The 25,080-nt window shown below is 42.4% G+C and overlaps 1 protein-coding gene across 2 annotated transcripts in view; it reads right to left on the bottom strand.

The window, feature by feature from the left end:
- Positions 1-10,217: 10,217 nt before the first annotated feature.
- LOC149322793 (GEM-interacting protein-like) overlaps positions 10,218-25,080 on the bottom strand; it is a 78,429-nt gene continuing 63,566 nt past the window's right edge. For both annotated transcript variants that reach the window (XM_089483133.1, XM_089483126.1), the window contains 4 exons: positions 23,566-23,762; positions 22,340-22,628; positions 20,974-21,097; positions 10,218-13,172 (listed from right to left, as the gene is read on the bottom strand). In XM_089483133.1, the coding sequence (XP_089339259.1) occupies positions 12,781-13,172; positions 20,974-21,097; positions 22,340-22,628; positions 23,566-23,762 (1,002 nt within the window). In that variant the 3' untranslated portion in view covers positions 10,218-12,780. The remainder of the gene's footprint in view (positions 13,173-20,973; positions 21,098-22,339; positions 22,629-23,565; positions 23,763-25,080) is intronic.

Here is a 25,080-nt window from a genome sequence, read left to right as displayed (position 1 = left end):
GACCCATATCTCTGGTCAAGAATGGAGAATCCTTTGCTCTCCTCCAGATGTTATGGACTTCATCTCTCACAGTTCCTTGCCATTGACTGTCCTGAGTAGGACTCATGGGAGATATAGGCCAAAGCTTCTGGAGGAGGGACAAAGTTTCCCCACTCCAGACTTAGAACCGTTCCTAGAATAGGAGTCAGACTCATCACCAAACTACTAAGTAGTGGAGTGGGTTTATTTCAAGCAAATAGGTGGCAGATAGGGTTGCTGAATACTTCCTCCACCCTCCACTTTTCTCAAAGGCAATTTTTCCCACAGGTCAGGTCTATTTCTAGGTTTGAGGCAAAGTAAATCCTGACTGATCTTGGAAGCTAAGCAATGGAAATAATAGTCCCATTATATTCTGCATTGGTCAGGTCTCATTGGGAGTACTGTGTTCAGTGCTGAGCACCTTGTCTTAAGAAGGATATAGACAAGCTGGAGCAAGTTCAAAGAAGGGCAACAGGGTAAATTATGGAGAACAAAACATATGAGGTCAGGTTGAAGCTTTGTGAAGAGAAGCCTGAGGGGTGTCACGATCACATTCTTTAAATACCTCCACGGCTGTCACAGAAAGAAGGTGAGAAGCCTGTTCCCTGCTACCTCATAGGGTAGCACCAGGTCTAATGGTTTGAAGTTGCAGGAGGGTAGATTTCAGGTGAACATTAGAAAGAACCTCTTGAGAATGAGAGCAGTTCAGCAATGGAACCAATTGCTTGGAGAGATGGTGGAGTCTGTTCTGAATGTTTTCAAAAAGAGCATAGACAGGTCCCTGCTGGGGATGCTGTAGATGGAGTTCCTACATTAAGTGGGGTTTTTATCTGATGGGCCATGGGATCCATTCAAACTCCATGAAAAAAGTCACTTTTCATGTCCTACTGCTTAATGTCTGGAATGAAAAAACAAAGGCAGTGTGGAAGGCCCTATACGGCTGGAGGGCCAAGGCATAAATATGACTGACTTGCTCTCTTTGACAAAATGCACAAGGAAAACCAAGATATGTTTGTGACTTGGCCTGAAATGCCACTTATGAGCTTCACTGTCTCCTGTCACAGTTATCCCATCTAGGCAAAATCCCATTCACCATTGCTGGCTGGAATAGCCAGGAATAGTGGATGTACATAGACCCACAATGTAGGCCTACAGCTAGCAATGGTGGACGAGTGTATGCCCACAGCTAGGTATAGTGGGGTGAGTGGGAGCCAGAATGTACACTGGTAGGATTTTGGTAAAGTAGGGAAGACGTGTCTTAAAATTCAGATCATAGATCTTCCCTAGTTTACCAAAGCCGTACCAGTGTACATTCTAGCTCCCACTCACCCCACTATACTTGGCCAGGGGGCTACACACATCCACCATTGCTAGCTATAGGCCTACACTGTGAGTCTACATACACCCACTATTCCTGGCTATGGACCTATTCCCACCAAAGGCAGCCACAGCTACAGGATTCTGCCTAGAAGACAGATCTGTAGGAGACAACGGTGAAGCCCATAAATAGTATTCTGGGCTGAAATGAGCCACAAACATCTTATGGTTTCCCTTGGGCATTTTGTCAAGGAGAACATGTGACCTGTAGTTATGCTTTGGCCCTTCAGTTGTGTAGGCTCTTCCATGCTGCCTTTGTTTTTTTCCCCTTTCAGACATTAAGCAGAAGGGCATGCAAAATGCCTTTTTTTTTTAGGATGCCACTTGCATCCAACATGAAACTTGACAGAGAGTTGGGGGTGAAAATCATCTTTTGCAGACATAATTCTTGAAAATGAGAAAAAGCATGTGGAATCTGGTTCCTCGTATTGTTTCCTTTCTTTCCTAATGAGATGGGATGCTACCACCCCCATTGGGCCTCAGCCAAGCCCTGAGTGATTTGAAACTATGAGGGCCGATGGGAGGGCAGTTTCAACCTCATTTTTGTTTTCACTGACAATAGAAAATGGTGCCAGAGAAAACGGCGCTCTTGGTCAAATGGAGCCAGGCTGGGTGTCACCATTTCACAAACACCACACTTCACCTCAAGGTGACTGCTGACTCTGGGATATATAGCACACAAGGGCTGGCTCATTGCTCTCTCATTTAAACTGCCCAACACTGGATTAACAAAAGTGTGAAGAAACCAAATCCAGAATGTGCACATACATTATATAAACCTCTCTTACACACACTAGCTTAGAGCTGGGGTAGATAGAGAAGGTAGATATCAGTAGTAGATCAGAAAGGATTTCTGACTCCCAAACATTTAAAGATAGCATCAACAAAACAACGCTCCCCATCATATCTTCCAACTGTCCAGATATGGCAGGGACAGTCCCAGTTGATTTTCTATCCTTTCCCCTTTTCACCTGCTTTGAAAATGTCCTAATTTTTCTCATCTCCCATAATGCCCAACTTATTTCAATTGCTGTCAAGTGAGTTAAAAGTCCACAGATAGTTTGCACTAAGGGCCAAAACACACTGCAGAAATCATCCAGTTTGAGACTGCTTTAACTGTCTGGATCAGTGCTGGGAACTGTAGTGGCACCAGAACTCTCTGACAGAGAAGGCTAAATGTCTCACAAAACTACAGTTCCCAGAATTCTCTAGCATTGAGCTAGGGCCATTGACATGGTCTCAAATTGGATTATTTCTGCAGTGTGTTTTGGCCCTCAGTTAACTCAATAGTGGAGAGAGGGGAGAAGGGGGTGGAATCTAGCCCTTCCCAGTAGACTCAGGCAAAAGCAAACTGCCTGTGTGTTCTTCCTTGAGAGTTCCTGCATGGCAGGGGGTTGGACTGGATGGCCCTTGTGGTCTCTTCCAACTCTATGATTCTATGATTCCTTATTAATCATTTATGCCATTTTGACCACACTGATGTTGCTTGGCCAAATATGTGGTTTTCATCTGTGAATTCATAGGTTCATAGAATCATAGAGTTGGAAGAGACCACAAGGGCCATCCAGTCCAACCCCTTGCCAAGCAGGAACTCGCAGTGAAAGCATCCCTGACAAATTGTTGGAGAGTATGCCATCCCATTCCACAAGTTCAATCATACCACTGCAATGAAACAAGTTTGGAGTAACCGGGAGAGGAGTTTTGTGTGGAAGTGCCCGAGCTCAGAAAGTTACATTTGAAATGTGTACAATTATAGTTCCAAGGCCTAAAAGAGATAGGTGGTTGCCACCGTAGTTACAAACAACTATCTCCCATTTTTCAATATTAGCTAGCATAATAATGTTTTAGCTACTTAAAAACATTTGAATGCTACAAGCTGCTGAGCTATGCTACAAAACACTCTCCTCCCCCATATTTTGTCATCACATTGCTGCCCACAACAGAGATGGCAGTGTGAGGTGCTACTTAAACCAGGTTAGTCTTCTTTCACCAGTTAGTGAGATCACTAGTGTCACCAGGTGGAAAAACAGGACTTGGCTCCTGTACCTTCAATGGTTGTGCAGAAAAGGGAATTTCAGCAGGTGATGCCTGTCACACAAGCGCCACCTTGTGAAATCAGCTCTTCTAAACAACAATTAGCGTACAGGAGTCCAGTCTTGTTTATCATCTGGCAACCCTACCTACAACTATCTACCATTTCACCATAAGATGAATGAAATTATTTCTCATTATGTTAACAAATGTGATGTAAAGTAGCATTTAATCCTGATTACTGAGAAATCAAACTAATTACAATAAACTAGATTTTTAGAATTTGGTGTAATGGTTTAAGTGTTGGCCTACATCTCTAGAGAATAGGGTTTAAATCCCTGCTCAGCCATAGAAATCCATTGGGTGACCTTGGGCAAGCTACTCTCTCTCACTGTCAGAGGAAGGCATGGCACAAACCTTCAGGGGGCAAACCTTCCCAAGAAAATGCCATGACAAGTTCACCTTAGAGTCACCATAAATCAGAAATGGTGTGAAGGTGCACCGTCATTTTTAACTACTGTGGGCCTTTGGTTTTCACTGGGGTTTGGCTCCAGGATCCCCCATGGATACCAAAATCCATGGATGTTCAAGTCCCATTAAATACAGTGGACAGTAAAATGGTGTCCCTTATATAAAATGGCAAAAATAAAGGTTTTTTTATATGTTGCAGGGAACACTAGAACACAAGGAGGGAATACATTTTTGTGTGTAGCCCACATAATCCATCTTCAGTTTCCCCTCTTCAATTCTACAGACCTTTAGCCTTCTCATAACTTGTTTTTTTAGAAAAATTTCCATAGTGATAATCATGTTAAGTCTGTTAAAGCAAAAACAAGTAAAAGTTTTGTGGTGTTATGGCATAAACCTTTGTGGGAGCCAGCATGGTGGGATGATTTGAGTGTTGGACTAGGACTATGGAGACAAGGGTTCAAATCTTCACTTGGCCATGGAAAGCCTGAGTGACCTTGGGCAAGACACACACTCTCATCCTCAGAAAACCCTGTGACAGGGTTGCCTTAGGGTCACCAAAAGCTGCAAATGACTTGAAGGTGCACACAACAACAACAACAACCTTTTGTGAACTGGAGCTATGAAGTGGTTTGCAGTCCATGAAAGCTCATGCTCTAATACAATTTAATCTAGACTGTTGCCACATAGAAGAATTAATGCAGTTTGATGCTGCATTAACTTTCATGGCTCCATCCTATGGAACCCTGGGATTTGTAGTATGCTGTGGCACCAGAGCTCTCAGACAGAGAAGGCTCAATATCTCACAACACTACAAATCTCAGAATTCCATAACACTGAACCATGACATTTGAATCAGTGTCAAACTAAATTAATTCTGCAGTGTAGATGCAGCTCTAGTCATGATTTGGTTTTTAAGACATCACAAGACTGTCGCTGTTTTATATCTTGAAGGAAAACACACAGGGGAGAGGATCTTGGATCATATTCAGAATATCCTCCCTAGTGGGCATCTGGTAAATCCACCATATTTAGTATTTCCAGTATATATAGGAAGATGAAGAGGGGCTGTCAGTACAGAAGGCACGACTTCAAAAGAGACATGAGCTCTGATATCTCTGTTTTCTAGAACGTAAGTACTGAAAATATGGCGATGTTTAGGGTAAAGTGGAGGAGCTGTCTCTGAAATAGCCATCCCTAGGAAGGAAAGCCAAATACTGTGGGAATGAATACATCTACTGATGCATTGCCTCATGGAGTTTTGAGGGCTAATTTTTCTAGAATGCTTGCCTATGTGCATGCTATATAGACACTCCAATCACATTAAGTAATGGTTAGTTTTTCCAAGACCCAGTTTGGCATAGCTGCTTCTGTGGGTTTCTTTAAACGACATGGCAATGACAATCTTTTTAAAACACATTTGAAAATTGGCATTCTGCACATCACTGCTGCCGAGGTCCTAGCTGGATGACCTTTCTTCTTTCCCAGCCAAGTTTGATTCAGGGAGAGTTCCAGAGTGGATATTTATTTGAAACGAATCCCTGGAATTGCACAGCAAGGCTGGGGAGGAGGCCGACAGGCCAAACACGAATCCAAATATTGAAAGGCGCCTGCTTCCACATGTGTGAGACTGGCAGTGCTGGAGTTCTGGCCATAAACTCAGCACCTCTGTCATCAAGGCTGAGGCATGGGGCGGAATTATTAGGCCCAAATTAGAACTGTTCCCCCGTGAAAAGCAGGGGTTGGGCATGCTTTGGATTTTGAAAGTTAAAAGAGACAACTAGCAAAACGGTGTTTCTGATACTGCAAACTAAAAATCCATTTCAGTTCAGCTTGTTATCGAGTTTGGATTTATATAAATTTTGGGTGCCAAGCAATCAAAAATCATGACCCCTCACTGACCCCATCACAGCCACCATTATCCCAAAAGCAAGCTGACCACGTAGCCAGGCAGCCTTGCTGGAAAGGTTAATAATAATAATAATAATAATAATAATAATAATAATAATAGAAAAAGGTAAATTTAAACCTTAAGAAACCAGTTCTGGGAGTTGCCCTACAAGTTTCACAGGCAACCTGAAAGAATGAGGACAAAGGAAGTTTGCCTCTCCTATTGATGGCATTAAGTACTCAGCCATCTAGATAGTGGTCCTCTCCCAAAGAAGTGGCAGACCCCTCTTTGTGTATCCATTGTTTAACTTTAGACTTAGTCAATAGATAGCCATCAAGACAAGCGTGCATAGGAGATGAGGCCCTATGGAGTGGACTGGGCTTGTATTCTCACAGACATCATGGTACCCCAAGTATGCCCCCTTTGTGATGGCATCCTCACCATGTTCCACCTCTGAGGTGATGGTATAGTTTTACTTCAAAGAGTGGTGTATGGGAGTGAGAAAATATGTCTTGCCATGTAAAAGAATTATGCACCTCCTTGAAATAACTAAATACAGAATACCTCTTTTTTAAAATCCCCCAAACCTGAAAGGGAACTTGAGTATGGGAGAGTGCAGAGAAGGTCCAGAAACAGAAAAAAAAAACTCTCTGGAAGTATTGTTCTCTGCTGTCCCCAAGAAAAGGACAGAGTTAATGGTTTTAAGTTAAAGGAGATAAAATTCAAAGGTATAGCCATGTTAGTCTGGAAAATCAATATGCAAAGGGATCTTGTAGCACCTTTGAGACTAACTGAGAGAAAGAAGTTGGTAGTATGAGCCTACTTCCTCAGATGTGAGGAAGTAGGCAGAAGTCTACAAAAGCTCATGCTACCAACATCTTTCTTTCAGTTAGTCTCAAAGGTGCTACAAGATCCTTTTGCATACTAATTTAAAGGAGGGTGGATTTCAAATGAACATTAGAAGGAACCTCTTTTGACATTAAGAGCAGTTTTGCAATGAAACAAATTGCATAGATGGGGTCTGGATGTTTTCAAAAGGAAAAGGGACAGGTATCTGTTGGGGACACTTTAGCTGGAGATCCTGCATTGAGCAAGGAGTTGGACTCAATGGCCCATGAGACCCCTTCCAACTGTATGGTTTTCTTCCTTGTAAGTTGCAAAGTTTCATCGTCTTTTTGGATGCCAGGGTTGTTGTTGATACCACACAGGTTGTCTTCTTGATCTCCTGAGCTAATGCACAGACTCCTGGTGCCACGGCCCTATTATCTATATTGAAGATTCACCATACCACTAATATGGAAGCCTGCTGCCATGGATGGTGAGGGTGGGTGGCAGATCTATCTAGTCCTTTGCTCAAGTGGCAAAATATTTTGGGACAGCCCTGTACAAAACAAACAACTGTGCCTCAGGGAGGGTCAGGTCTGATGCTTCCAACTCACCTTGCGCTGATGCCTCAGTACAAACAAGTTGTTTGTTTTGTACAAACCAAAGACCTGAGTTCTACCTCCCCCAAGCTGCTGTTTAACTGACAGTTAACTGAAGTATAAGAGCAGCTATTTTGGTTTTTTTCCAAGAGCATTTTGCTTCTTAGTGTTCTTCTTTTTTTTTTTTTTTTTTTTTTGGTATTCAAAAAAACACATCGGGAGGCCCCTAGAGGGTCCTGTTTCCTGGCTTTTTCTTTAATATCCTTGACCCTGGCTACACACAACTGGGGGGTGGGCAAAGGTCTTTGTTTTGTCTTACAGATGAGGAAGACCCAAACAGCATCTTCTCTTTCTTGACACCATTAGGAGGAGGCCCTGTGTGATGTGGATTGTGACCTTCTGGCTTAGAGCCTAATAAATATGTTAGTTTAGTTATCTGGGTTTCTGCTATTTCTTCATATAACAGGATGGAATTTAAGAAATATAATCCTTCTGGCATTTGAAATTCCCATCAGCAGACTCTTCCTGCTGGGAGGTTAACTGAGATGACAGAGAAGCATTCACAAGCACTCTTGTGCGTAATTCTCTCTCTCTCTCTCTCTCTCTCTCTCACACACACACACACACACACCAGGGCAGTGGCGTCACTAGGCATCACCCGGTGCAGTATCTCATGGTGTCATCCCCCCCCCCATTGACCTCTTCCCATACTACACTATACAGAATCCTTAGTGAAGTTTGTTGTACTAATTTATTTATAAATCATAATTCCCGTATATCACCGAATGTAATGGCATCAGTTGTGACATAAACAAGTAGCAAAATTAAAATTATATCTTTAAATTACAGTCTCATATGCACAGCCCAAATGTATTTACATGTGCATAGTTTCATGTAATTAAAGTGAAAATTTGGTAAGATGTGACGGTTGAAAAGAAAATTTAATAAGAACTTCATAAATTTGAAAAATTAAAAACACTGCAAATGCTGCTTGGATCCTGCCACTAGTACAAGGGAGGGAAACCATTTTGAGGTGAAGGTAGGACTGAGTAATCTGTGGTCTTCCAAATGTTCTTGTATTCTACATCCATCATGCTAAGCCATCCTGGACAGTGCTGAGGGTTGAAGGGAATAATAGTCACCAACACATATCTCTTGGATATGTGTTTGGAAAAAGCACTCATTTGTTTGGAAGAAAAGAGAGTTCTGGGTATCTATCTGGACATAAAGATAAACTGACTGCCTCGGGTCTCAGTTTGGGGAGAAAGGCTGCATATAAATGAAATAAATAAATAAAGTAAATAAACAAAATATGGTTGCTGACTGTCTGGCAACGAAGATGTTTCTCCTTTGTAAAACAGGTGGAAACTACTAAAGACATTACCGCACGAACCCTGTTCTTTCTGCACCTATGGGCCCAAAGAGACAGCCCTTTAAAGCTGCCACCTGGGTGGCTTCAAAGCACAGTGTTTTGATGCCGCATGTCATGAAGCCATCCTGAAGCCACTTGGAACTTGGGCAGCTGCCCAGACGTGGGTGGCTTCATGACGCTCTGACAGTGAGATATTTACACACTGCTAGAGCATCATGAAGCCGCGATGGGGCCACAGCAGGGCTGGCAAAGCCAGTTTTTCCCCAGCTGAAAAAGGAGCAGATCTTACTGATGATATTGTACTGATAGGAGAAGCCCACGGAAATGGCTCCATGACACTTTACCCATTGGAGAAGGACAGCAGAAGCACCCAGTGGTATGATCCCCGATCGTGCAATTATTCCAGTTTAAGGACGGGAGGATAGCAGAAGGATGCTGTCCCTCCCATGTGATATTCTCCAATCAAGATTATCACATAGGGTAAAAGCATTAAGGAAGTGTATTGTTACCATCATTCTTGTGCAATCGGGGAAAAGATTTTATATGATGTCATTCTCCTATTGTTCTTGTAACATCCTCAAAACGTCATCCTGCTGGAATAACCCATTAACGATAAAAAAGCGTGAATGGCTTGGTGATCACAATTCGTTTGTGCTACTGCAGAACATATGAAAGACAATTATGTTTCTATAGTGATATATAGACAATTCACCAATCGATCCGGGTATTCCCCCAGAGTGCAGTTCGGCATAAACGCTTCATGTGTCACACAGGAGGGTTACGTAAGTGGCAAGAGATTAACCGGTTTCCCACCCCCTCACAATTCCTACCCTAATGAGATGTGTTCTGAGGCTCACAGGGTCACTCTCGTCCCATCTGTGCAGGTGCAAAATCTCTCAAGAATGAGAAACAAATGCTAAAGGCTGCCGACGTGTGGAAATCAATTGCACTATTTGCCGCTCTTGAATCATTAATGAAGCATTATTGTGACCTGTGTGTGAAAGTAAGTGTTTTAATATCACAATTGTGTTGTTCTTGCTCAATAATGATAGCATAACACTACAAAGCTGGGAAAAGCCCTGTGTGATAATCTTCAGTGAAAATAAATACCTGAAACTAGACTTCAGGGGCACTGCAGCTACTGGTCAGAGGCGTCATTGTTTAGTATGTTATCACCAAAGGCACATTTTTCTGGCTGTAGTCATGGTTCAAAAGCCATGTGCAATAATCTCCATAGTTACTTTCCTAACTCTACCACAGCTGCACTAACCCAAAGGTGGGAATGGCTTCTAAAGGTTGTTGGATTGCAGCTCCTCTCATCCCCGGCCAGCATAGCCAATGGTGGGGAATTCTGGAGCTGTAGTGAAATGACTTCTGGAGGGCCACATGCAGCCCTCCCAAGGTTGTTGGACTGCAACTCCCCTCAGCCTTGGCCAGCATAGCCAATAGTGGGGAATTCTGGAGCTCTAGCTCTCTTTCTCCCAGATGAGACAAAAGTACCAGGTCAGCACTGAAAGCAATAAGAGTGCCAAGAACCGAACTTGGCACCTGTGGCAAACCCATTCACCCTGTTGGCAGGCCAGGCTGAACTATAGTTAATCACAGGCAATTCAAGAATTAATAACAGGAAACAAGATGACAAAATCATAATTTAATCTCCAGCTAAGTATGAACATGAAATACACTCATTTGTTAGAAGGATGAGAGATGGGGAGGCTAAGCAGTCGCTGACTACCTCTATCCCTGTTTCTTTCTGAAAACTGATTTATTGTACAACTAATTTGTTGCATACTGCTAGGAAGAATTTTCTAGTTTTCTTGACCAGACATAAAGCCAATGAGTGTGGAATGTGGAGATGGTTTAGGAGACTTTGGCAGAATGGAAAAGATGGAAATGCACCCGCTCTTCTGCTTTTAGAATTCTTGTGAATTTGCACCAGCTCAAGAATGGATTCCTTGCAAACCATCCTCAACCTGGTGCTCTCCAGATGTTTTCGACTGCAAGCTCCATACTCCCAAGTGAGTACAGCCATGCTGGTGGGGATGATAGGAGTCATGGCTCAGCACACGTGAATGGTGCCAGGTCTGGGAAGGCTCTTTGCCTACTTTCAGAAGGAAGGCAAATTGATCTTCCCATCCGTTACCATTCAAGCGTCTTTAAATTTGAATACTCTTGCAAGCACAGTGTGTAGGTATCAATATTCTCCATGTCCTCAATTGAGTTTTTTCCTCAAGTAAATGTGTGCAGCATAGACTGCAGACACCCTTTATTGTTCCTGGCAGGGCTCATTGGCAACAGCTGTCTTATTATTTCTCTGCACCTGATCCTATAGTACATTTTTGATTGATAATTCCTGAGAAGGCCCAACTACATGGAAATCTCAATGGTCCCATTTTAGCAGGTCATTTCAGGGGGGCTCAGCTCTCCTCCAGCCTAGCCTTGGGGATGGTGAGACCCTTTTATTCCTGGTCCATAGTCCCAGACTCAGAAAACTGGCTCCCAAACCTAATTGTGCCAGAGGGTATATAGACAGTAGAGTTGGCACTTTGTATCCCAAACCTGAATCTTTAAATCTCCTCTTGAAATAACAGTTCTATGACTTCAGCTAACTGCTCCCTTATCAGCCCTGCCAACCAAAGCCCTGGACTTGAGCAAGACACCCAAAATGCTGCATGACAGGTTAGGGGAGAAGAATGGCAAGACCAGTAGGGAAATGGTGGGAGCAGCCATGGCTTGCTGGGGGGAAAAATAGACAATACCCACTGTCAAGGTTGCTACCTGCACACACAGTGAAACTGATGCACAAAAAGCATAAAAATGTGTTACACGTAGTTTCCTAGATCAAAGTGTTCTCCATACTTCATATTCATCACATAGGAAGGAGCAAAAGCAGCACGCACAGCCTCAGAATAAATTAGCGCATGCAGATACTGTAACATCACAGCAGTGCTATCTCAATGCAACTGCCAACCTGATTTGGCTATGTAGCCAGGCATTACCCCAAACTGTTTCCTTTTGTCATTGCCCAGGTACACTTTCCTTCCAAATCACAGCAGAAAAAGTTTTAGCAGGTGACTGCTGTTTAGGAGAGTTGTGTGGACTTTGCAATTTCATGCAAGAATTGACTCTTCCCTCCAAAGAACAAAATGAAATGCAGAAAATTATATTGGTTACAGATACAGAATTTAGCTTACTGACATCTGCTTGTTTGCTTTAAAAAATAATTTTGTAGTTCTAGGGAATGCAAATACTTGTCTGAAAGTATATGGTTAATACTTATTAAAATCTCAGATGCCCAAAAGGTATGGTATTAAGATTTCCAGGGATTCAAGTGGGGGGAGGGTTAGTATCTAGGATGTTGCTCCACAAATAGCTTGAGCAGAATAAATTATGCATAACAGTGAGTGGGGAGGGGGGAACAGAAGTATGGAAATAGAGAAGAATTCTGAAAATATGCTTGATTTTGCACAGTGTATACAGCACATAGGATCCACCTTTCTTGACATATTGCTTTTTCTAAACTTCAGGGTATATATAGTTCAGTTTGTATACTCCTGGTAACACAGCCACACCATCCTTTCTAAACGCACCAAGCCCAGCTTGAAAAATTCATCCTGCAATTCACAGTTCTTACCTGAACAGTTAATTCCCTGATCCCAGTATCCCCACCCCAGCCCAAATGTGTTGTATTGAACATATGGCTTGGGGAAAAAATAGCCATATTGTACTCACAACACCATTAGTACTTCAAACAGTGTTATAAGATTTCCCCAGCATTTGTCCTTTTGCCTCCAGAAATCTTCCATCCTACCAAGCATCCCTGGGAGTGCTGAGTCCCACTTGGAGAAACAGTATCAGCCCCATTTTGAGAGCTTGGACCACTGGACTTGTAGCCTATAGAGTCCCATCATTTCCCCCCTGGCTCATTCCCTTACTTTGGAGATAACTTTGCAAACATGACCAGCTGACAAAATGCAGCAGTTAAATGTGGAGGAAGAATTCTACACTCGTAGTAGACGCATCCAAAGCTGTTTCTTCTCAAATTTTTAAGTGCAACTGTCAGATTCTCAGAGAGCTGTGGACTGCTGTATTCTGCTTCGGCAGATGATGCTATTTTTTTATTCCAAATTGTCTCTAAAAAGTGAGATTTTTCTAGCCCTCTGGTGCAGTTTGCTTCCAGAAAAAGAATGTCTAGTTGCTCAGGATTCAGCCTGACTTTCTACCAGTGAGTCCGCAGGCCTCCCTTGCAGTGGCATCCCCATCTCAGCTGGATGGCAGTCTGGACTTCCCTGAAGAGGCTGGAGCTTGGAGACAATCCTGGCAGTTTCTGGGGTGATCTCAAAGTGCTTGCGTTTCCCACATGGATCTGGAGAGGCACTGCGTTTGCTTGCCCCTTGTTCCAGGAGACCACCATCTGTTTCTGAGCTAGAAAGGGAAGTGGCCAGAAGGGGCATGGTAGCTGCCTTTGGGATGATGGTCCGAGGATGTTTCACAGGCATCCGGCTGAAGTGGCCCCTGGACTGCTGGCTGATTGTGGCATCTGTGTCAAGTAGAGAATCCTTTGGTTTGGTGCTGGCTCTGCTGTTCAGCTCTGAGTGAGAAGGAAGAGGAAACAGAGAGAATTGGAGAATGAGATATCTCTTTTAATGTATCATACTACTTGCCTAAAAAAGAAGAAGAATCATCATCAGCAGCAGCAATGTTTGTTAAAGAGTTAGCTCTTCACTCAATACCCTGCAAACACCAGTATCGTGTTTCCTACAATGCTAACCAAATGCCTCTAGGAAGCTTTGTAACAGTTCCCCCCAAAGAATATTGGGAATTGTAATTGGCAGAAGGGCAGAGAATTCTGCTAGAGATGGACATGTTGCATACCTGTAATTGTAAATCCAATCAAACCTTCCCTGATAAAGAAGCTAGTGAAGCTTCAAAAGCTTGCAGCATGTATGTTGTGCATTTTGGTTGGCCAATAAAGGTATCTCTGTTTGGTAGGTTTTTGATTGGATTTGCTAAATGGCCAACATGGCTACCTTTGGATGTTACCTGTAACTGTAGTTCTTTAAGTGGTCATCTGTGAACTCATACAACTGGGTTATCCTGCACCTGCACCTTGCACCTTTTGGAGCATTCTATAGTGTTTTAAAGTGTTTTGGTGGTAGCCCCGGCCACCTCTACCTGCCCTACATAAGGGGCTTTCTGCTGAATCCCACCAGTGCAATAGGATACCAATGCAGACATCCAGAGGCACAAGCAAGACACAATGAGGGGAGGATAGGTGGGGTTGTGTGATTTCACAGATGACCACTCAAAGAACTACAATTACACGTATGCAACCTGTCCTCCTTCTTTGTGGTTTCTGTGACTCACACAACTGGAAGACAAGCACGCTACAAGATGTAGGAGGTGGGAGTGTCTGTGTAACCAAGCCAATGTTACGGAAATAAACCATCAATAACATAAGCACAACTCCCTGCTGCACTAATCATATACTGTAACAACATGACAGTGTCACCATAGTTTCAAAGGGAGAAAAACCTGAAACAGTAAAAACATAGTACTGAAATACAGCTGGATTCAAAAACATTCAGCAACATGGAGCAGAAAGTGGAATTCAATGACACAATCATGCAAGGTATGAATGATGTACAGTCTTCCCAAACACAGTATCAGCTTAAGACTTCGAGTCCACTTTCTAATGTGAAATAAATGTCATAGCCTGAGATCAAGTAGTCATGTAGCAAGGATCCTCAATTGAAACCACTCTAGTGGTTGAACCTGAATTGGAGAGTCTTTCTGAGCCAGTTTGTAGGACAAGTGCATTGTCTACGCCACCCATTTTGAGAAGTGTTGTGAATAAATAGCAGTCCCTTCCCTGAAGCTGAGTAGCAAATAAACAGTATGGCAGAGGTGTGGAAGACTGCACTTCTGTCCACACAGAAGGCAAAAGCCCTCTGAACATCAAGGTCGTCTGAAGTCTGAAGTGGGGTTATGGAATAGTGAAGGCAGCACAATGTCCTGGTTCAAATGAGAGGAGGATACCACGTTTGGTAAAAAGATGATGTCAGGCCTCAACACAACCCTGTCTGGATCATAGAATCATAGAATAGAGTTGGAAGAGACTGCAAGGGCCATCCAATCCAATCCCCTGCCATGCAGGAAATCCAAGGGGCCATTCACATTACCTTTTACACTGGTTTTGAAATCGATTCTTCCATGTGAAGTTCATATTGGGCCCAATTCTGTCACAATCCATGTCGAGGCTTGCACAAGGAAATGCCCCTTACCCTGGGGTATCCAGAATCAGGCTAAAATCCGTCTTTTCTCAAAAGACCCGGGTTCCGTGAAATATGAACTTGCCCTCGATCATATTTGGGGCAAATTCAGGGAGGGATTAAGGTCAGAGGGCGGGCAGAGGTCAGAGCATTCCCTCCCCTCATCAGAGGGGAGGGGGAGGAGGAAAGAGCCGAAGGAAAAAGGGGAATCTGGAGGAAAGGGTGACAGGATGCAAAAAGGGGAAATCAGGGTGACTTTTGGGCTGCAAAGGACTGTCAGAGGGAGGTGGGGGGAGTGGAGAAAGTGATGGAGGAGGAGGAGGAGGAGGAGGAAGGAGCCCTGGGAAGAAGGGAGCCATGGAGGGCATCCTATATTGGAGCAGGAGGAGGAGGATGAAGGAGCCAGGGCAGCTCAGAGGGAGGTGAGGGTCGGAAGGAAGGAGGAGGAGGAGGATTGCCCAGGGAAATAGGGCTGTGGGACCAAGCTGGGGGATGTAGGGAAATGGATGCAGCAGAAGCAGCCTCTTTTGACAATTTATGTGCATGATTTTTTGGGTGCTTGCTTGTTCTACTTTCATTTCCTCTTGCTCCTGGATTATTATTGTTGTTGTTGTTGTTGTTATTATTATATGCAGATGCTACAGTCAGAATGCCTGCGCTGCATTTCCTTTTTATTCCCAATTGATTCCATGGGTCAGTTGGAATTGACAGGTCACTCTCTCTCAGCCCCAGTGGAAGGCAATGGCAAAGCTCCTCTAGCAGGAGGAAAGGGGTCAGTTCAGGTCAGGTCAAAGGCAGGGCACGAATGGAGCTCCCATCAGGCACCTTCCCCCCCCCTTTTTATTTTTTTAAAATTATTTTTTGACAAAATATGCGCATGTTTTTTTTTCTTGAGGCAGATATATAGATGCATAGAACATGGCTAGCTGCTTGTTAGCTTTCCCTTCTGTTTGCTGGGTTCCAGCAAAGGGGAAATGTTGCAAATGGGCTAGTCTTTTTTTCCTTTGTGAATCAATCCTACAATTCGAATGTTACATTTGTTGCTCTTGTCAATTAGGCAATTGGCAAAACGATACATGCTTTTGCTACTGTCTCTTCAGGGTTAGCCCTGAATTGCTTTTAAAAGCAAAAAAGAATGCATGACAATCGCATCCTTTTCTGGCATTTCCGAGGTGAGGAATTTATTATTATTATTATTATTACTATTATTATTACATGTGTAAGAGGCATTCTGGGGTGGCAAGGAGTGGGGGATACAGGATGCATTAACATGCATTTTGGGGTTGAAAATGGGGCCAAGGGCAGAATATAACTTGCACTGACCCAAATCCCCCCCACACACACACACAAAAGAGAGATTTTTAATACTGACAAAATGTGCGCACTTTGGGGCATTTTGTGCATGGCTCTTTAAAAAAAAGGAGGGAGGGAATCACACTTCCGATGCCCCTGCAAACGTCACCTATGACAATCGCTTGATTAACAGCAGGCGCCTTCAAGTTAAACCCTATAAGGCATTCAGGTTAAAATGCCCCTCAAATCCACTTCCTAACGGAGAGATTCGTGGGAGGGGCATCCAGATCTACCCAGTTCCACCCACGTTAAATGGGCCAGTGGGAATGGGGCCCAAATCAAGCATCCCTGACAGATAGCCATCCAGCCTCTGTTTAAAGACCTATAAGGAAGGAGACTCCACTACACTCCAAGGGAGTTTGTTCCACTGTCCGACAGCTCTTACCGTCAGGAAGTTCTTCCTAATGCTGAGGTGTAATCTTTTTTCCTGGAGCTTGCATCCATTGCTCCAGGTCCTAATCTCTGGAGCAGTAGAAAACAAGCTTGCTCCCTCCTCAATATGACATCCCTTCAAATATTTAAATAGTGCTATAATAATAATAATAATAATAATAATAATAATAATAATAGGATTTATTTATATGCCGCCCAATCCCTGGGAATCCGGGTGGCTTACAGAGGGGATAATAGACGGTCCCCTGGCCTCAGGCTTACAATCTAAAAGACACAACACAAAATGAGAAGGGAATGGTGGTGGGAGGGGAGGGGATCAGGTCTAGCATTCTTCTTTCCCTCTGAGGCCTGGACCAAGGCAGATGGACTGGAGGGAGGGCTCTTCTTCTTCAGGCTAGCCCTGATGGAGCTGGGCCGCCTGCTCAACTCCCTCATAGGCCTCTCTTAACCTTCTCTTCTCCAGGCTAAACATCCCCAGCTCCCTGAGTCTTTCCTCATAGGGCATGGCTTCCAGACCCTTCACCATTTTAGTTGCTCTCCTTTGGACACGCTACAGTTTCTCCACATCCGTTTTAAATTGTGGTGCCAGAACTGGACACAATATTTGAAGTGGGGCCTGACCAGAGCAGAATAGAGTGGCACTATTTCTTCCCTTGATCTAGACACTATACCTCTATTGATGCATTGTCCTTGTTAGCTGCCGCATTGCACTGTTGACTCATGTTCAATTTGTTGTCTACTTGGACGTCCAGATCCCTTTCACATGTAGTTTCATTCAGCCAGGTGTCACCCATCCTATATCTGTGCATTTCATTTTTCCACCCTAAGTGTAGTACCTTACATTTCTCCATGTTGAATTTCATTTTGTTAGCTTTGGCCCAGCTTTCTAATCTATTCAGGTCATTTTGAATTTTAATCCTGTCCTCTGGTATGTTAGCTACTCCTTCTAATTTGGTGTCATCTGCAAATTTGATGTCCCCAATTTTGTCATCCAAGTCATTGATAAAGATGTTGAATAGCACTGGGCCCAGGAGAGAGCCCTGTGGGACCCCACTGGTCACTTCTCTCCAGGATGAAAAGGAGCCATTGTTGAGCACCCTTTGGCTTCGGCTGGTCAACCAATTACAAACCCATGTAACAGTTGCCTTGTCTAGACCACGTTTTCAAGAATGTCATGGGGAACTTTGTCAAAGGCCTTACTGAAATCAAGATATACTAAATCCACAACATTCCCTTCATCTAACAAGCTGGTAATTTTATCAAAGAAAGAGATTAGATTTGTCTGGCATGACTTGTTTCTCTGAAACCCGTGTTTCTTTTTGGAAGAATCAATTCTGAAGTGTGTCCAATAAATGGGAATGCCAGATCAGAACTGATTCTTTCTGAGTAGAGGAACAAATGGCAGAGGGGTGTGTACCATCCCTCCCCACAGTTGTCACCCGCCCCCACCAGTGCTGCCTTTTTCGATTACACACACACACACACACACACACACACACACACACAATAAAAGTAATAAAAAAAATCAATAGATTGGTCAAGCAACTACCACAAAGGCAAATAGTTGCTAAACCATTCTATCAATTTTTCAATCTACAGTAGAGTCTCGATTATCCGACATAAATGGGCGGGCTGATAGTTGGATAGCCGAAAATGTTGGGTAATCCGGAGGGTCCAAGAAAAGCCTTGAAATCACTATGAATTGCAAACGTATTGAAGTTTTATTGCAGTAACAGTAAAAGTAAACGTTGCAGTAACGTTATAGGAATAACATTGTAATGTATAAACAGTCCTCTAAAAATGTAATGAAATCACTGATCAACATTGTGATGTACAATATGTACTGTATAAACAGTTCAGTCCTTTGAAAATGTAAAGAAATCACTGAGCAGCGACGTTGGATAATCTGGAATGGTGGATAATCAAAGGTTCGATAATCGAGACTCTACTGTATATAAAAAACAATGTGTCCCCCACTTTGCTCTCTTCCCCAGCCTCCGTGCTCTGTTCCCAGCCTTACATCCATCCTCCTTCTCCTCCTCTCCACTCCCCCCAGGACTCCAAGCTCTGTTCCCTGCCTTGCCTTGATGATTGACACTAATGATTGACATTTATTTTGAATCAGTGCCAAATTGGGACCCTTCCTTCTTCTTCATCTTCCTCCTGCCTCCTTCTTCCTCTTCCTCCCCCTCACACTCTCTCAGCCTCAGGTCACTCTCTCAGCCTCCAACAACAACACCCCCCCCCCCCAAATTTACAACTCAGGCTGCCGCTTACGTCACAGATGATTGACTGGGGATTCTGAAGAAGCGTTGTCAGTGGGGATGACAATCGGGCTAAAAAAATGCAATTACATTGGGTAAGGGGGGGGGGGGAAGCTTTCATAGTGGGAACAAGGGACCTTTTTGAATCGCTTTCTAAAACGGAGCAAAGACGAATCAGGAAACTATTCAAACTGCCAGTGGGAATGACCCCACAGAGACCACAAAGGAGAACTGCAGTCCCACTCACACAGAATGACAGCTCTTAAGTTTCCCTGGAGATAAGAAAGGACTATTAAGCCATCTTAAATTTATGGTGTAGAAATGCCTAGGGTCCTCCCTCAAGGTTGTATTTTAATCTGTTTTTGTTGTTCTTTTCATTTTGTTCTTCCTCTGTACTACTAGCCTCTTTTAAGATGAATGCTGTGACTCTTCCACAGTCCCTTGTATTGAGTAAGGGAGTACATTTACACTGGAAACAGAACGTAGCTTGCTGCCACTAAAAACAGTACCTAGCCCAGTGCTTCTTAAATAATCTGATATGATGAACCAGCAGCTTTCCCACCCAATATGCCAGAGATTTGTGCTTATTGGCGATAGCTATTTTTTCTTTCTTTCCTGGAAACATGTTGTAGAGCAACAGCCCATGGCTTGTAGATAGGCACAACTCCACAGACCATCACCTTGAGTAGCCAACTCTTTCTGCCTAGAAAGAGAGGAAATTTTCTATAATTTCCCATTGGATGTTTGGGATTATCACTGGATCTTCTAGTAGTACTCCCTCTGATGATATTATATTAATTCATACAATAGTTGGTTTGGGCACTTCAGCTGGTAATTCCAGTAATGTGAACACAGGCTTAGATCCATAAGAGCCTATGATGGATGCTGGATAACAAACTGAATCTTAACCAGACGTGATACAACAGAAGTGTTCTTTGTCAGCAGGTAAGGTCCAAGACACACTGGAGAAATAATCCAGTTTGAGACTGGATTTAACTGCCTTGGCTCAATGCTAGGAAATTCTGAGAACTGTAGTTTTATGAGACATTTAGCCTTCTCTATCAGATAGCTCTGGTGCTACAATAAACTACAATTCCTAGGATTCTCAGGGCAGTAGAAGTGGTCTCAAACTAGATTATTTCTGCAGTGTGTTTTGGACATAAGTAATAGGATCTCAGACTCCTTTGCATAGATAATCCCCCTTGGGGGCAAAAAAGGAGAGTTTTATATTTTGGGAGTGTTCCTGGAATCAGCTGTGCTGGTGGTTACACAGATGGCAGATGGCACAGAGTGCTTTTGTCCAGCTGAGGCTAGTTAACTAGCAGTGCCTGTTTCTGGCAAAGACAAGCATGTCTGCAGCCATACATGCCTTACTTACATCAGCAGTGGATTATTGTCTCCAACAGGTTTTAAATTAGACTGCCTTTGAAAAACCTTAAATTTCTGCTGGTGCAAATCATCTGGATTAAACTTTGGAGCAGCACTAGTATTTGGCAGCATATGGAGCTACTGTTATGATTCCAGTGGGACTGATTCATTTCTGGGCTCAGTTCAAAACACTAGTCTTAGCTTCCAGAGTAGTATAGCAGCACCTTCATGTTTTTTCCCCTTGCTGTACTCCAATGCCTTTTTGTTGCTTTTGTGTGGAAATATACTGAATTTATATTTTGATGTTAGCTGTCTTGAGCCTTTCTTCCTGTGTGCAAAGGGAGAGTATCTCTCCTCTCCTGTCCTTCCTGGTATGAACTGTTGGTTACAGGGAGTGTAACCAACTTTAAGACATATGGTTTTCTTTAATGTTAACATATTTTTAAATATCTAAAAGAAGGACTGATGTACCAACAGAAGCAATCTAGGCAGCTTTAGATTTAGGAATGGCAATGAAGCAGCATTAAATCTGAGACGTGGATTCCATACCCCTTTGCAGTATCTAGACAGAGATAGAATAAGGTTGCCAAAAGGTTATTGATTTCACTAGGATATTAATTTTTTTGTGGTGGTAGGAACAGTGAGGCTGCTGGTTTGAACTTGTTCCATACAAGATATTTTCCTCAAAATATAGAATACTATTCCTTAAAAGACTGATCTCTACAGGGAGGGGAAAAATTACCTACGGTGCCTCCGCTTTCAGGGAAGTGTGTTTCCTCCATGCTTTCCTTCTGCCTGTCCTCAGTGCTAGAACAATCCTCAGGCACATCTTCCTCCTCATCCAGATACAACTTGGAAGGATTCTTCTGTTGGAACAAGCCAAGTGAGTTATTGTATTCAGCTCTCCTAGCCCTTTTATAACAGTGTGGCTACTGCAAGAAAATTATAAGTGAAGGATCGAGGAGGTAAGAATCTGAAATAATCCTATTGGTTTATATGTATATTTCAATCCAAAAAAATTAAAATCCAAGTGACATATTTGGTCTCTTGTCATAGAAACACTACCAAGACTAGGCTTATAAAATTTTCCCCATGGAAACATCCATGTCAATTGCATTTTCTTTTCAAAATTTCGATGTTGTTACTCCTACCTGATATAACTTTTATAATGCTTGACTTCTTTTATGTAGTTTTCATGAGACAAAATTTAGATATACTTAAAGATTTTAAAAGAGTAAAAAAAAAAAGTTCCCCACTCACAAATAATTTTTAGATTTAAAAAACAAACAAACAGATTCTCCATTGATGTAAAAACGCTAACATCTTTAGTTGGGTTTATAGGACAGAGCTCCCACTATGCATATGATGTTGGGGGGGGGGGAGGTACTAAAATATGTGTACCCAAAGATTCCTGGAAGCAAAGTCTTGTAGTAACCTTAGGACCTGTTATTCATATGATTAGCAGTTTTAGAGCCAAGTTACATACAGAGCAGATTCACATGGTGCAGCTGTGCTAGACCATATAAATCTGTATAAATATACAAGGGGATGTAAATCTTTGTAAATTTAATTCTCACAGTCAAGAATGAAAAAATGTACAATTTCTTCCCAGCCATAATAAATTGTGGAACACTGCACAGTTTTTGAAAAGTATTGGCCAGTTGGGACTTATTCTGCACACATGCGCGCGCGCACACACACACGTAAAAATGTATGTGGCATTTTTAGTGCCAAAAATGACATTTCCTGTGCTAAAAACAGCATATTCTGAACAGAAAATAATACTTCTGTGCAGAAAGCAATGTCTGTGCAGAAAACAAGTTTCTTGAACAGAAAAGTTGAATGTTCTGCACAGGAAATGGCATTTTTTATGCACACACACACAACCTATATTCATTCACTGGTCCAGATTAAGTCCTAACCCATGAAAATTTTCCTATGAAAATTTTTGGGCCATGGATGACATTTTCATAATCCTCACTGTAATGCTTTCCCCTTTCTGAATATCACTATTTTGAAATAGGAATATCTATACCCCTAGAATAGAGAAATGCAGAAGCTGCTCAAACAATGGAGTCCTTATATCCTGGAGCCCTACCCCTCCTTACCTCAGAAGACACATCAAGATCTCTTTCGTTGCTTGAAAGAGTATCATTGGCATTTGCTTCTTTCAGTGAGCTTTCACGTTCACAAAGTCCCGTCGAAGGTAGGTCATCCATCCCAAAGATCCTTTCATAGTTGAGAATAAGAAACTCAACCAGCTGGGACTGGTACGCTGAGTCCACCAGACTTGACAGGGAAACGTCATTGCTAAAGGGAGGGTGGATTAGTGTTGGGCCAAAGATGATCCCCAGATTGTTGGGAGACATCTTGTTCTCTTCGTATTTTTCAGCCACCCTTACAGAGATAATAAGAGAAATGAAGCAACTTAGGTTCACTGAATATTTGCTTTGATCTGAATATTGATTAAGAGCAGAGTTGTTATGGATCTGACATGGTTATGCTGCATTTTCAATGGTGTTGATAGGCTTATTACCTTAACCTTTAAAATAAACATGTTCATTGTTTGTGGATATAGGAAGGAGGTACTGCTTACTGGTCTTTGATCACACACACACTGTCCAATACATCATGTGTGACTGCATAAATACGTATTCATACATGAGTACACTTATGAATGCATGAGTGTGTACATATGTCTCCAGGTGTGCATAAGTTTGCACGCATAGACTTGAGAGTACATACAGAGGTAGACATATATATGTAAGCATGAATGCACATGGGCATGTAAGAGCATGATCACATACATGCGTATGCCAGTATTTGTGTACATGTATGAACATCCATGTGTGAGTGCACATGTGTATACATGTATGTGCATGAGGTGCTCCCCAGCCCACTACAAAATACTGATCAATCAATACAAAATACAGGTCAATACAAAATACAGGTTATTAAGAGATAGAAATTCTGCATATGTCATGATGACAACCTAAGCTTCTGGAAGAGCACATGACTCAGATTAAATATGTAAATTGCCCTTCTCTAACTATGTGCCTTCCAGATTTGTTGCACTGAAAGTCCCATTATCCCCAGCCAGGAGAGAAGCACCACATTTGGGAATTAAACAATATAATCAAAGATAGGTCTGCAGTTCAAGAGTATGATCGATCGTCTTAGTTCCTGTACCTATGGTTAAATATAATAAATGTTGCTGGATTGTTATATCCTTCTTCTTGGTCCTAAAAAGCACTTTCATAGTGGCCTCAATTCCAACCAATTCATCACATCTGCTCTTTCCTGCAAGACAAGAACAAGTAGTCTGCCCCATTACCTGTACAAGTGAGCAATGAGGTGTCGTAAAGTGTTGTAATTTGTTGCTGGCAATTTGCTCAGTAAGTCCTTTGTGCTCTTGATGGGATCTACAAGTGTCTCAGAATCATCCCCTGATCTGTCTTCGAGTCTCTGTAAATTCCTTGAGAGGGCCATGAAATCATCATAAAGCTCGAAAGGGAGCACAGGGCTAGAAAGCTGTTTAACAAGAACAGAGAACAAAGTTGCTTGGCTGCAAATATTGTTCCCACTAGCCTATCCCATTTGTGAGATGTTTAAACACAGAGTCCCTATCCTCAGAATGTTGTATGTCTCAGTATGTAAGGAGAACATCAGGGACTGTCTACAAGCAGTGGCATCACTAGGGTTGGCATCAGTTGGTGTGGTAATTCATGATGTCACATACACACACCCATTGACCTCCTCCCATACCACACCATACAGAATCCTTAGTAATATGATCCTTCTGGCATTTGAAAATCCCACCAGCACATTCTTCCTGCTGGGAGGTTAACTAAAGATGACAGAGAAGCATTCACAAGCACTCTTGTGTGTATTCTCTCACCCACCCCTCTCTCACACACACATAAACATACACACCAGAGCAGTGGCGTCACTAGGGTTGGTGTCACCTGGTGCAGTATCTCATGGTGTCATCCCCCCCATTGATCTCTTCCCTTACTACACTATACAGAATCCTTAGTAATAGTTGTTGTACTAATTTACTTATAAATCGTAATTCCCATATATCACTGAATGTAATGGTAATAGTTGTGACATAAACAACTAGCAAAATTAAAATTATACCTTTAAATTACAATATCATATGCACAGAATAAATGTATTTACATATACATAGTTTCATGTGGATAAAGTGAAATTTTGGTAAAATTTGATATTTTTAAAGAAAAATTTTAAAAGGTAAAAAAGTAAAAAAATTAAATTTAAAATTATAAATTTTATTTTTTAAAACAACCTGGGGCCTCTCCTTTCTCCTACCACAGAGCCTTACTCCACCTACACCATCTCTTCAGCAATTTAAATGAAGATGTTTAAGGAACAGTGTTATCACCTCACCTGGTGCAGTCCGCACCCGCTTAGTGATGCCACTGGCCACAAGACAGGTGGTTTTCCTGTAACTAAGGAGTTTATCACATGAGACTAGTAAAGCACAATTACAGCAGGATAATAGTTTTTGGAAGGTACTTATCTTTCAACTTTCATTAACAGAAAAAAACATACAGTACATGAAAAGCTGTTCCCCACCAATGTTTGAAATGATAAGCAACAACAGGAGAGACATGAAGCCGTGTGATAAGTACCTGTCAAATACGATATTATCCTACTGTAATTATGCTTTATTAGCCTTATATGATAAACTCCTTATATTCTTTGAGGGATCTTCTGTGGAGCTTCAGAAATGGGTCTTGCTACTCAGGCACGGAACACCTTTTCAAAAAGGTTCTCAACCTTTTGAGAGTGGAGAGGGCATCTGAGAAGGCACAGCGCATAGTAG

Source organism: Sceloporus occidentalis, unplaced genomic scaffold, assembly GCF_023333645.1.
Source record: "Sceloporus occidentalis isolate IW3139 unplaced genomic scaffold, rSceOcc1.0.p SCAF_1, whole genome shotgun sequence".
In the NCBI taxonomy this organism is placed as follows: Eukaryota; Metazoa; Chordata; class Lepidosauria; order Squamata; family Phrynosomatidae; genus Sceloporus; species Sceloporus occidentalis.
This window is presented reverse-complemented; position numbering and strand designations above follow the sequence as displayed.